This window comes from Halichondria panicea, chromosome 2 (assembly GCF_963675165.1).
Source record: "Halichondria panicea chromosome 2, odHalPani1.1, whole genome shotgun sequence".
NCBI lineage: Eukaryota > Metazoa > Porifera > Demospongiae > Suberitida > Halichondriidae > Halichondria > Halichondria panicea.
Window position 1 is genome coordinate 5,277,969 of NC_087378.1, and position 14,279 is coordinate 5,292,247.

Genomic DNA, 14,279 nt, shown 5'->3' on the forward strand with positions numbered 1-14,279 from the left:
TGAGAAAATGGGGGAAAACCTAAAGAGTGGTGAGTTATAAAAATAGCAATGCAAAAAGTATGTGGTTAGAAAACATAATAGATATGCAAACACAAAGACTTTCAGTAATAATTATACTTGATTGATAATGGCCAAAATAAAAACACCGTGACTGTCACTCTTGATTTAAATGTCAGTCTCACAGTATAGTAACAGCTCTGATGAATTCTCAAGTGTATACAACAGGCAGGCGGAGAGTGCATGCATAGGTGAGTTATAAAACTAGCAATGCTTGTGGTTATAAAACATACATATATAAGATAAATGCAAACACAAAGCTTTCAATGTGATCAACACAAGATAATGGCCAAAAAGTAAGTGAAGTGAACACTGTGACTGCTGTCACTCTTGATTGTCAGCATTCAAACCAACACCTTTCTCTGATGAATTCTCAAGTGTACAACAGGCGTCAGACTTTGCAAGTGTTGAAAAAGTTTCCTCCTGAAAAAGGTGATTGGTGCATGAAATACTCAGTTCATCTTCTATTTGGAGTGCACTCAACTTAGGCGACGGAGGGTGTGCAATTCCGGCATTGCACTGAAATAGGCTACTAGTAGACTCTTGACTATGTGGCTTAGTTACATCCATGAACAGAGTTTGATATTGGGAATCAGTTAGCTCAGGACACTCTGGTTCAATTTGAGACAAGCTTGGTGACTGTGAATCCACAATTACATTACAAAATGGTACAGGCAAAAACCGAGTCTTGGCTTGTTGTGCAGCTATCGCATGGAACTGGGTTTCTGTTTCTGTTTCTGAAGTGATATCCTCTCGATGCTTTATCCCTGTTTGTGGGACAGATTCTTTACACTGAATCACTGTCTGCGGTACGGCCTCTACTTGTGGAACAGGTATCTCTGGACACCGGTTCACCGTTTGGGATAACTGATACTCAAACATACTAAGTAACGCTTCTTGAAGTTGGGGAAATCTGTGTTTTAAACCAGGAGAAGGGGGGACTACAATTGGAGGTTGGGGTTCATGTAGTTGAGACAGGTGAGCTCCAGAACCAATTTCCTGGCAATCTGATTCCTGCATGCCAGAAGCTTGAAATTCGTGGATATTGAAGATTTGTGACGGGGACTCAATGGTAATACAGTTTTTTGTTTCGGAAAAAGCCACATTAGAATCTTGAATCTTGATATGCAACTGAGACTCAGAATATTGTGGTGCACTTTCTGTGTCAAAAGTAGAACCAGAATGTTGTGTTGCACCTTCTGTGTCAAAACTAGAACCTAAAGTCTCGATCTTGGAGCTAACAGAAGGTTGTGGTGAACCTTTAGTTTCTAAAAGAGGCGCGTGGATATCGACAGAATCAGAATCTTGCGATTGAGCATCAGAGCTAAAATCAAAAAGGTCGTTAATTTTAAATTCCGAGAGGCTCATGTTCATTATTTCTTGAAACTGAGAGTCATGACAGCTGAAATTCAGCTCATGGCTTGAAGTCTGAGACTCGGAGATACTCGAATACTGAATATCATCAGTTTGGGTCTTTTTTTCAAACTTCCAGCGTCCTAACGGTATACGAACCTCCGGATCATCTGTTTCAGGCACAAACATCCAGCGCCTAAATGGTATACGACTGCTGGGTTTCTTGTTTTGACTAACATTCTGCACTCTCTGAGGCAACGGGAACAGTGCCTCCTCAGTCTGTGTCTGTGAATGTGTCTGTTTTTCACTGTATTGATATTTATTACCGGTTTTAAACTCCAGCAATATGCTGTACGCCTGCTTTAACGTGTCAGTTGCAGACACGATCTGCGATTCAATACAACACACTTGTTCGTAGAGTTCTGTTGCCGAAACATCAAGAATATTAGAACAAGTCTGTAACAAGAATTTAAAAGAGTGAGAGAATTCAATTTCATGAAATCTGTTACTCTTAGGGCCTCTCTGTAGACAGTCAAAAAGTTTCCAGGAAACATGTTCTGACTTCACAAGGTCGGAAACGTACACTCTCCTTATTGGTCTGAATGTCACTTCACACTGGCGCTTGTCGTTGCAGCCAGGTGGTAACTCCTCCCATTTATTTGTTTTCAACCGAGCTCGCTTTATAATATCGCTCAATTCACTGCAGAACTCAGGATCCAAGGGTTGAACTGTGCAGATGAAATTATAGTACACTGTCACAAGCACCTAAACCACTCATGTGAATATAAGGAGAACTCTACTAATTACACCTATAATGATGAATGTCCGGTGATAAATTATACACAAGCAGTAGTAGCCGGGTACTTACATTGAAGAGCAATTATACTACTGTAGTGAACATTATTATCATTAACTATACATTATGTATGTGTACGTAGTAATAAATGCACATAAGAAGGAGAATACTGTAATGGAAATGCTTCGCTACAGTGAAAACTTACGGGTATCAGGATTTTTGTCAGTAGGATTAAAACGAGCACTCGTCAGAAGCTCATCATGGCAATACTCGATGAAATTGCTGGGATTCGTGACTAAGGCAAGCTCACTGTTAAAAGGAATTAATGAAACCAATAAATATTATGAATCGATGCTTTAAATGTTTACGGCCCGCTTCCAAATCACACCTACATGTATACCATTTGTGAACACAGACATTTACTGAAAATAACTAGAGCACTGAAGTGATAAACCCTCGGCGATTTTACGTCTCATAATACGTGTCACAACTCCAGATTGTTGCACAAATTAAGTGAAAGTTAGTATAAGAATGTACATGAACATGGAAACCTAGCAGCAACTACCCGGAGGAAAATAAGATTTGAAAGCTTTGACAAGGTTTTGAAAGCGGGCAGTGGTGCATGCACCAAGTAGAGCCAGCAAGCCTAAAATGTTGTCTGGACAGCTATCCATGCTGTAAACGCAGTGCTATGCATGGCATCCAGATGAGTAGACTCAGATATCACACAAAACCAACCGCAGCCACGCCTCGGGTAACAATTGCTATAAACCAGCGTGTAGATGAACGTACAATGTCATACAGTATATACCTTTTAAACCTGTAGGCACTTGGGTTGTACCATAGCTACCTTGAATGCAAATTATAGACATGTGTATCACCAACCCAGAGTATACAGCCATCTATTAGCCATGGAATAATTACTTCCCCATACCTCTTATTCTCAGGAATGCCATTTGAGAGAGATACAAGTCTCTTTTTGCAGTAGAGCGCTACCCAATCTTCCCACAGGTATAAGTAGTCACCATCATCAGGTGGGTTCTCTTCCTGACAATCTTGACGAACCCACTCAACCATCTCACTACATAGCAGAAGAATTCTCATCAAAACAAAACTGCACTGTGTTTGAGGAGCAGTGAGGGATTGAACTTGAAACAAAGCCTCTAAAATAGCAGCTCATAATTATGACCGCTTCGGAAATAACAGTACATGTAGATATGGGAAGGTATCAGCCTGTACTGTGAATAAAGCTGTACAAGGAAGGCCTGAAAATACACTAACGCAAAATAATTATACACATGCATGTATGATGTATTTACTCAGTGAATTTCATGAGCACAAGGTCATAGGTGTGCAATTCAAACTCACTCACAATTCATAAATATCATCTAAGCGGTAGGCCATCCTCAGCAGGTACACAACGATTGACATGCACCGAATTTCAAAGGTGCGATGAGTGTGAATGAAAGCAGCATCAAACTCAGGGCTTTCGATACAACTCAAAGCCCTGCCCACCATTTTGTTGAAGTACTCAGGAAGATGCAGTTTCTTGGTGAAGATCTGGCACATGGTTGTTGGGGTGATGGTGGGTATTGGTGGGAGAGGAAGGTACCAACACAGATTACGCAAAAAAATGTACAGTTGATCCGCAGACATGTCTCCCTGTGCATGCAAACAGCATAATAAACAATAATTATTAGTCAACTATAAATTGATGACAGATAGCTAAGCATACTTACAAATAAAAAAGTTTGATAAAAGCAATTTAAATCCATGTACACAATATAATATACAAGCCACTTCTTAGTCCAACATGAGTTGCTTACTGCCTTAGAAGAAAGTGAGGTTGCGTCCTTGCTTTGGAAGTAGCTGCTAGGGAGCAGGCTCAATACATTGTGATATGGGAATTGATTAAGCTGGATCCATCTGAGAAAAAATATACAACTTTTTGTGTGAATAATATTATAGTCTACGACAGTTTTTTGTACGAATGCAGCAGGATCAGCAATATTCCAGTAGTCTACAGCTAGCATAATTATTTTCAAAGCTTTAAGGACAATTTTCTGTGTTTCCTAGCTACTACATAATTGTGTATACATAAAAAATTAGCAATGGTATGCAAAAACACCTTGCAAAATCGCTTAGAAGAACATTCTGTTGTGTGTAGAGAAGACCCAGGTAGCAGATAGCCACAGTGTGCTTCAGAGATAGAACCCTCATGTGTGATCCACCTTGCTTCTTAAGGGTCTTGTAGTACTCATCAGCCTCCTCTTTAGAGTTGTCTTTACTAACCAACTTTTCCACAGATGCAGTATTCTCCTCATCAGAAGCGCTGCTCTCTTCAAATAGGTGTACATCATCAGAGAATCCACTCAGAGGACTATTAGGTTCTTCTTTCACGTTTGTCGACAACATTTTTCCAGCCTTTTCTAAAAAATCTCCATCATAGCCAACCTTTGCCTCTGCAGTCTTTACAGTGCTTGTTGTCTCAGTAGGGTGTAATAACTTTTCAAGATCGTGTGAGAGCTCAGCATCAAAGTCAATCTTTCTCCTAGCACCCTTGTTCTTTGAACTAAATTCATGCTTATTGGACTGTATCTTAGCTTTAATACCAACACCAGTGTGGCCTTTTTGTGCATTTCTCGACATTTCAGTAACACTCTTTCTTTTTATTTTCATAGGACTTGCTTTTGTTTTTTTAGAAATTCTTCTACGCTTGGATGGCATTGACTCGCACTCACAAACAAAGTTCTCATCATCAAGATCACGACTTGTACCGGCCTTTAATTTCCCGAACCTTACACATGCTTTACAAGTACATTCTTTTTTAGTAACATGAGGTGTGAGGGTAGGTAGGGAATTTTTACAAGAGGGGCATAGAGACTGCTTTCTCTTGGGTGCTCTGGCCTTAGTGATACGATTCTTCACTTGCTTTGCTGTTTCATTCGAACGCACTTTTGGATTATTCTTGTATTTCAATTGCTTTTCTGAAAGATCTTGATGCATACATTTTATGGGAAGTTCTATTGAGTTCTTGAAAGCATATCCACTGTATTTAAGGAACCTGAACCAGACGAGCTTAACAGCTTCCTATGAATAAATTTAGAGAGAAAAACCACATGCAAAACTAGAGCACTAAAGTGCAAACCCTCGGCTGGTAACATGACAATAAAAAAACCAGAGGAATGATATAATTATAATGCAGTGCATGTAGCATATGTAAACAACTCAAGAGCAATAAAACTAAACTAACAACGTGCACAACAACAACTTTCATCTTAATGTCTAATTACACGTTGACAAAAGATTAACAGGAAATGAATTCAGGACAGATCGTATATTGGGTTTAGAATGTGCCACTTAGTCTGGCCACGCCCTCCCCAATTCCTATCGGGTCAAGTTAACTGTTCGTGACGACACCCTAAGAGATCTTGGGGTGTGAAACCGCACGCATGCAGTTGTGTAAACTCAGCATCACGTGCATATACTAAGTGCTCTTATAATGACAAAATGTCGTCCTGGCAGTGGTGTTTGAGGAAAAAAAAAAGAAAGGTCTTAAGGACAAACCATTAATCTGATTCTAGCCATGTGTCCAGACTCCCAATCATCTAGTGTTCATGTAAACTTCTCAGTGCTAGTGGCAGCAGTTGCAGACTGGGATGGGAGAATACTCACAAATATCAGTCGAGGCTCTTTTCTTCAGCAGTAGCATGGCTATTTTAGGTATAGATCGGCTACAGCTAGTATTATCAGTAGAGCTATCTGTATCATGACTGGCACTGTGCACTCGAATCATTTTTCTAGGAGCAGCTTACTGTGTTCACACGTGGCAGAAAATTTTACCGAGCATGCACATCTGAGGTTACTAATTGCAATTATTGTCCGGAAATTGCCCTGTGGCCGGACGTTAATAAGAGCACTGATATATAGATGGGCTCGCCTATATATCTCAAGACTGAGCTCAAAGAACTACAGTATGAGACACTGTGGAGCATGTCATTTTTATATTATGGAGCTATTATATAGTGCCTTAGAATTCTTGGACAGCCGAAGGAAGTCCTAAAAACCTGAGTGACAGGGTTCGTTCTAGACACATGAAAATATTAACTTGAAGTCTTTATTTGTGTACTGAATTATGCCTCGGTGTGCATGCGCAAGCGAGGTGTACGGTAGTGTGTTTGTGTGTCTGTGTGTGTAGACTGCTACATCTGCCAGGGTGTCATACAGAATTTTGAAGTAGAGGGGGGAAATGAGTAAAGTAACCAGAAAATGTTGCTAAAAAAAGGTTAACAGTTATTTCAATACCCAGCTATGGACACTCAGTCATAATTGAAAGGGGGGGGGGATTGGAGCTAGGGGGGATATCCCCCCTCCCCCCTCGTATGACAGCTAGCCTGTCTGCTCAAGGATGAATCAAGTGCAAGTAAGAGTTTCTATAGGCTTCTAGTCATGTTTTCTTGGAAATTCGTGGATTTGCAAAATAATGCTTCGTTCTTGAGTTTTGCTTACTTGGAATGCCATTGCAGCCTTTTCAGAAGAATGCGTAGCAAAACTTGTTCACCGAGTGTTGCTACTCTACTTAGTAGTTAGCTCTGCACTAGAACGCTAGCTATTGGTAGCTGCAAGCTATTGGTAGCTGCAAGAGTGAGAAGAGAGCTAAGGCTCTGCTGATGCAGCCATTAATTTTAGACTTGAACTTTTAGCATCGATCGTTTTTAACAGCAATCATGGTCGATCATTTACCCACTCTCTGAGTTTCCGTTTCCCTTGTGATTCTGCCTGCATGCAACTAAATTAATTTAATGCAAAAGCTATTAGTTATGTAGCTTTGGCACCTCACCGAGGCATCAGCACCGCAGACTTTCATTTATTGTCAGTGTCAGAACACATGCATTATTACTCTTCGACTACTAAAAACAAGGTACACAGAACAATCGTCTTGTAACCGCGCCCCATTTCGGTAGAGTGAAATCTGATGTTGTCGTACCTCCTCTGACCACAGTGGCTAACACTTAATTTAATATCACCACTCAGTTATCTAACCGCGGCACTTATAAGGCGTGACACAACTCTTGATCTATCAAGACCCTTTTCCAAAGAGGCTGATATACGAGACTATGCGTCTCCTTGCGGATGACACTTGTACAAGGTACAAGCCTGATTGTATTTCTAACTATGAGAATTGCATTTGATCTGTATGCTAACTGTATGCGCATGCCTCTCTCCACTGTAAAAGTATGTGTTAAGCAATTTTTAATGAGAAGAGTCGAACAGGGTGCATACAATTTTATTTACAGTAAAAACAACAAAACATTGCTTGCCAAAATTTACCTACTACCGAATGTTTTGTGAGCATCAAACATTTGAGAACTTTGCGATAGTTGATCAATTCGCAACAACAAAATCCTAATTATTACACACGATCCTTGCCAGAACGCAGTAGTTAGATCGCAAAGGGTCAAATTTTCTGCTGATTTGGCTCATTCGCAAAGGTTTTTCACCCGCAAAATATTCTAGTAATACGGTATAAAATATTCTGTACTACCATTAGCGGGTAACTTTTGTGGGGTAAAAATTTGTTTATCTGAAAAACGGTGGTTTTCGTGAGTAAAATTTCGTTTAGTCTCGTTGCCTGCACTGCATTCATACGTTCTGGTAAGCCACACCTACGTTAACATTTCGTGGAGGTCAGCTTGCCTACGAAAACAACGAATTTTTACCACACGAAACTTACCCGCTATACGGTATGTACTTTTCTACATAGATCCAAAAGTGTTGTGCTAGCAAGAACAAATCTTAAGCACCAACTCATCTACCATACCTTTAAAGAGGGGTCACATCCAAGGCGAATAAGAGCATTACACTGTATCTGCAGGATTTTTTGAAACTTTTCGAGGATTGTTACTTTTTCTTCTTTTTCATCATTATTTTCCTCTTCTATAAATAGCCATAATTATGTGGATTGTCATGACAATAAATGATTATAGGTACCATGTACCAATAAATAGTACTATGGTATGACCACCAACCTTTTATAGGAGTGGGTATGGCAACTTGAGAGGATTCGATCTTTTCCTTGACAACATACTGCTCTCTTGCTTGCTAGATAATTAATGTAGTATCTATCAGTGAATAGCTTTATAGTTAGGCACAGGCTAGGCTTGCCTGAGATTGTGTGCCACATTCCGAACAGAAAAAGAAACCGTTATCATTGATAAGATCTTCGCCACCACATATCTCACACTTTTCGCTAACATCCATAGATCTATAGAGCAAGTACTGAGCGAGAGCGAAGAGAGACCAAATAATGAACACACAGAAGAATTTAACTACACATGGCATGTACATGTTGTAATTAAAAGATGAAAACAATCCACGTGGGTGAGTGGAACTCTATAGGAAGCACACCACTCTGATTGATGCACACCAAATCTGTCTCGCAATCACCAATCACGTGCAAAATCTTCACAACAATCATATTTAATACTGATATTAAACTTCAATCACCCCTCTGAATTGGACCCAGCCACCAGGAAACTATTCAGGTGAGCTACAGAGCAACTAAGTGAATGTACCTGGCCATGATAATTATGATGATAGGCCTAGGTCTTGCCAGCATAAGATCACACATGCCATGTACATGTGCTTTTACACTTTTTTGTTTATACATGTATAGGCATCACAATGGTAGCATGATCCTTGTGTGAAGCCCCCTGAACATGGATACATCCAAAGATGTAATTATTTCCACCAAGCCCTCTGGTGTTGTTCTCTCCAATACCATGCCGAACTTTGTAGATGACTCTCTCCCAAAGGAAATGCTCGAGAGCATGTATACACTTCGACGAAATGGAGAATTGTGTGATGTGGAATTGGCTGTTGATCAAAACTGCTTTAGGGCGCACAGAGTTGTTCTTGCGGCTAGTAGCATGTATTTTAGGGCCATGTTTTGTCGGCAGATGGCTGAGAGTGGTCAGAGAAGAGTGGTGATCCAAGGAGTGGATGGGGAAGCACTCGAATCCCTCATCAAGTTTGCTTATACCTGCACACTAGAGATCAATGAAGAGAATGCACAAAGCTTGTTGGCAGCTTCAAATTTTCTGCAAATGTTGCGAGCGAGTGAAGCATGTTGCAAATTCCTTCAGGAGCGACTTGATTCCTCCAATTGTTTAGATGTTGCAGATTTTGCCGAATTCCAATCTTGTGGGGAACTGTTAGAGGCTGCTCTAAAATTTGCCAGGCAAAATTTCTCAGAAGTATCGAGGCATGAACGCTTCTTGCAGATTTCCTACTCTCGAATGAAACATTTCATGAGCAGGAATGACTTGCACCTACCTGATGGGGAAGAGGTGGTATTTCAGGGCCTTGTTCGCTGGTCGAGGAGCAACCTCTCTGAACAACAGGTTCATTTTGCTGAGCTTCTGGACCTTGTCAAGCTTCCCTTGTTAGGTAAATTTGGATGGATTTCCTGGTGACGTACATCTAGTTTTAAATTATCTATTCCATAGGTCAAGAGTTTTTTGCGGTAGAAGTTGCAGCAAACTCTCTAGTGAGCTCAAGTGATGCTTGCATGCGGCTAATTCGCCAGGCAGCCAGAGCCCTGTACAACGAGACGTACCCTAGTGGGATGTCCCACCTCTGTCGACTCCCTACTCAGATCCCTATGAAATGGTGGCCCAGAGACACCCTCAGGGCTGGAGAGGTCATCCATATTCTTGGTAAGCTGAGTGGTTGAGTTTCAACATGTACTTGGGCCAGGTGCGGTTGTATCTAGAATCGTCTCTCTCTTCCTGTTCGGACTAGTATATTATCTTTGTATATATGTACAGTACATGCACAATGGTTATACATGTACATTATGCCAGACAGCATAAAATACACACACGTTTTGTATTTAACTTCACAATCCAGACTACATGTATCATGCTAATTGCTAACGGATGGTTTTGAAGTAGATCTTGCCTCTCAGGCAATTGTTTGCTATAATTATAGATCTTGGCACAAAAATAGTGTACACTTGCAGAAATGTTAATGACATTCTCTGTCTCAAATGTCAGGAATGTAGTATACAATAACAGTCAATGGTGTAAATATTATAATATTATGATGCCCATTGTATAATAGAAGAGCTGAGACACAAGGTGGTCTATCATAATTATGTGAATACTTTGCACCCCTTGAAACTGAATGTGCTGAAACTACACGTAGCCTCATGCACCCTCGTGCCGTGCAGGAGGTGTATCTGAGCACGAGACTCTGGGAAATGTGGAGTGCTATGATCCGGAGACGGATCGCTGGGTGGTGGATGTTATTCCTCAGATGAGATATCGGAGGAGTGGTGTGGGCGTGGCAGTGCTGCAAGGCCTCTTGTTTGCCATTGGTGGGTACTTGGAGGGAAAAACAAGTACTGATGCCGTTGAGTGTTACAACCCCCGTATCAAAAGGTACATCTAATATGTGATAGTTGTACCATGGATTTGTACCCTGGGGCAGTTCTGTCCAGTATGCATGTGTGCCCCTCGGGGAGTACATACAACTGCACGTGGGTTCAATCCAAGCACACTAAAGATAGCCATGATACAGGTGGCTTGTATTATGATATAAACGACATTTACAACTGAGTAGGGTCAACACTGTTTGATCTATGCCGTGTACGCATGTGCTTTATAGACAGTCCATAGGAAGTAGGATCCCTATAAATTAATAATTAAGGCAATGAACCATTATAGGGCGTGGGTGGTGCTTGCACCGCGGATGCTGATACCTCGTTGGATGTTGTGCTAAACCTACATATCATAAAGCTACTCGCTACTGCTAATACACACATGATTGATATCATGATGAACTTTTTGCATTTACTGCATGCTGGCAGAATCACAGGGAACTTAAAGAGTGGGAAATGATTGACCATGTTAAAAAGGATGCCCAAAGTCTAAAATTAAAGGCTGCTGCATCAGTAAAGCCTTGCATGCAGCTCTTTTCTCACTTTTGCAGCTACCAATAGCTAGCGTTCTAGTGCAGAGCTAACTACTAATTGGAGTAGCAGCTAAGAGTGACACGTATGTTGATGTGTACATAATCCAGTATATGGTAGGTGATCATAAGGGAGCTTGGGTATACATGTAGGCTACGTTTATGTTTGTAATACCATGGATCTTTTCATTGGTATTGTTTTAGGTAGCCCAGATGATAGGTTAGACACACAAGACTTCAGCATTGGTGTGTTACAGTTATGAACTCACCCATTTAGGTGGATGCCTGTAGCCAATATGCTGACAGCTCGCATGAACCTCGGAGTAGGGGCCATTCGAGACATGCGGGACGCAGTGACGGGTACTTCATTCAACGCCATCTATGCCATTGGAGGCTACAGTGGAAAAGCTATCCTTGGCTCGGCTGAGAAGTACGAAATTCAGACTGACATGTGGACTGAAATTGCCCCAATGAAGACTCCCAGGAGGAATGTTGGTATGTAATTGCTCTACATAATTTGTATAATTATGTCATTTGTAACTCTTATCTTGGTGTGTAGCTGCAGGTATACGGTAAAGCTGACCGTGTGTGTGTGTGTGTGTGTGTATGTGTGTGTGTGTGTGTCTATTCTAGCTGTAACTGCTCAGCAGTCGCAACGCGACTACAACTAAGAGCTACTACCGTATAGTGTGAAATGTTCGAGTGGGGCTGTGAGATGTGGTAGAGAGGGGGGGTTAGCAATCCTACACAAACATTGTTATAGCAGTTCTTTTATTTGCTATAACGTGCAGACAGGAGATTATCAGATACACAAAATGCATGTATACATTTTTATGATACCCTTTGAAATTTAAACCTTACAACATACATGTAAGTAGTGCATGTACATAGTGGGATCATTGGCTCTAGAGCGTACACACAAAAGAGGTCAATTTGAGTAGCTTTTCTGCTTTGCTTAAAACTTTTTTCAGGCGAGGTGAAGGTGTACAATGCAGTAAAAACAGTTAAGAACTAGTTTTAAAGCACAAAAACCTCCAAATTGCACCTTAGACAATCATTCCGCCAAATTTTCTCTGGGGGATGCCCCCCAGACTCCTAAATTTTCAACGGTCTATGGCCGTCGTCATTCCCCCCTGGCTAAAAATCCTGTATGAGACCCTGAAGTGCCTCGAACATTTCACGCTATACGGTATAATTATAGGTGCCACCTTTCTTTAGATGTTGATTCGTGGATTTGCTAACCCAGAGCTTTGTTCTCGACTTACATTGTATAGCTATTGAAAGCCACTGCAGAATTGTGCTTAGCAATCATAGAAACATTTATTTCTTATACATGTAACTGCATGACTGTATATCCTCGCACTAAGGGCTATATTTAGTGCGAGTAGAAAAAAAGTACAAGAAGAAGACAAAAGCTACAAAGCTGTCATTTTGAACTTCAACCTCTCAGATTAATTTTTCATTGACAGGAAATGCATGTACATATACATATACGTACTACACCCAGAGGTATAAATAACACGTCTTACAGGACGTACTACACCGTGCAGAGGTATAAATAACACGTCTTACACGTACGTACTACACCGTGCAGAGGTATAAATAACACGTCTTGATTGTCCTGACAAAGTGTTCTAGAATATTATGTTCTGTCGTCAGATATATTGGTTGGACACTAAAAAGTACCCATGGATGCAATGTCCTTAGGAGGGTCTAGGCATAGATGGAGTAGAAGAGGGATTGGAAGCAAAATATTTCTATGTAGTGGCTTTGGAACCATCCTTTTTTCTCTTCATACCTCCCACAAAAGCTCGGGAAACTTATTCCATACATCTCAGAGCTATACTCATTACTGAATCACATGCCCCCTGATGATAGGTATCATTTGGGAGCAAAGAAAAATTTAATCGATTGTCGTGAAGTAGCTAGAGTACACAAAGCGCTTGTGTTCCTATAGTACCTATAATAATTATAGCTAAGGCTGTGTAACTAAGTAATGTGCTGTGTCCCAAATGGCCTCAAGTATGAGATGAAAGTTGATGCTTAGCAGCAGAACTGCTCTTGAACTTTTTACCGACAGGAAAACATGTTAGCCCTCGTGTTGTTACTTAATTAAAACCGCAGGAGATACACGGGTGGTACTTCAAGGGTACTTCCGTCCAATCCCTCTACTCGATCTACATGTATGGTCTAGGGAAGGTAAGGTAATGCTTCGCTCATAAAAGTGGGGATATCCCCCAGCTGGCGCAAATGTCCCCCCCCCCTCTTCTAAAATGTTCATTCAGATACACCTCTATCTTTCAAGATGGAATCTGTTCCACTAGAGATGCTTCCTGCAAATTCACAAAACCGCCATCGTTTAAGGTTACGGTAAACCGTTTGCTCACTAATTATTCCTAGGCTAGATGTATTGTATGAGCTGGAAAGTCCAGCTAAAACGCAGTAGTTATTTCATAGCTCGAATAATAGACACCGCTACTGTAGCTTAACTATATGCAGGGCCACTCGAGGTTACGGCAAACCGTTTGCTCACTAATTATTCCTGGGCTAGATGTATGAGCTGGAAAGTCCAGCTAAAACGCAGTAGTCATTTCATAGCTCGAATAATAGACACCGCTACTGTAGCTTAACTATATGCAGGGCCACTCGAGGAGTAAAAAGGCTACTGGCTACTGAAAGCTCACGAGAGGCCTTGGCTCTGTCAGCCATTTTAAGTACATTTTCTTGTTTTGTGAGAGTTTCTCGGCCTGGAACGAAAAAAAAAAACGCTTCGTGTTGCCCTCCAGTATGTAAGAATTAAGTATTCTATAAGAGCAAGAACACAGAGCTAGAATTATTTTTGTAAGTCTAAAATGACTGCTAGTTTGTGTTGTTACCCGAGGCCGTGCGGCGGCCAGCACAGCAGGTATTGTGCGGGTATAGTAGTCTGTTGATTTGTTTGTTTGGTCTGTCTGTTTGTAATTTCCGAGTCTGCTTACCTCGATGCCATAGGCGGTGTGTTTACAGCATGGATAGCCTTCACACAACACGGTATTAGTTTTATAATAGTGGCATGTTTTGATGTTATAGCTTCGTTATCGAATAAAACCTAAGAAGCTTG

General features: G+C 41.0%; 2 protein-coding genes across 3 annotated transcripts in view; one reads left to right on the forward strand and one right to left on the reverse strand.

Annotated features, from left to right (window-relative positions):
* The window catches only part of LOC135331216 (kelch-like protein 20), a 45,022-nt gene that overhangs the window by 29,129 nt on the left and 1,614 nt on the right, over positions 1-14,279 (forward strand). Inside the window, exons 2-6 of one of the 2 annotated variants that reach the window (XM_064526297.1) lie at positions 8,687-8,751; positions 8,883-9,655; positions 9,715-9,924; positions 10,440-10,650; positions 11,457-11,674. In XM_064526297.1, coding sequence (XP_064382367.1) covers positions 8,926-9,655; positions 9,715-9,924; positions 10,440-10,650; positions 11,457-11,674 — 1,369 coding nt within the window. In that variant the 5' untranslated portion in view covers positions 8,687-8,751; positions 8,883-8,925. Of the gene's footprint in view, positions 1-8,586; positions 8,752-8,882; positions 9,656-9,714; positions 9,925-10,439; positions 10,651-11,456; positions 11,675-14,279 lie in introns of those variants that run through there. The other variant, XM_064526296.1, reaches the window with a different exon arrangement.
* LOC135331211 (uncharacterized) lies at positions 11-8,598 on the reverse strand. Its single transcript, XM_064526290.1, has 9 exons — positions 8,372-8,598; positions 8,236-8,308; positions 8,028-8,143; positions 4,335-5,296; positions 4,033-4,132; positions 3,579-3,868; positions 3,141-3,287; positions 2,412-2,515; positions 11-2,138 (listed from the first exon to the last, which is right to left on the reverse strand). Exons 1-9 carry the CDS (start codon positions 8,552-8,554, stop codon positions 382-384), a joined length of 3,732 nt encoding a protein of 1,243 aa, XP_064382360.1. The 5' UTR covers positions 8,555-8,598; the 3' UTR covers positions 11-381.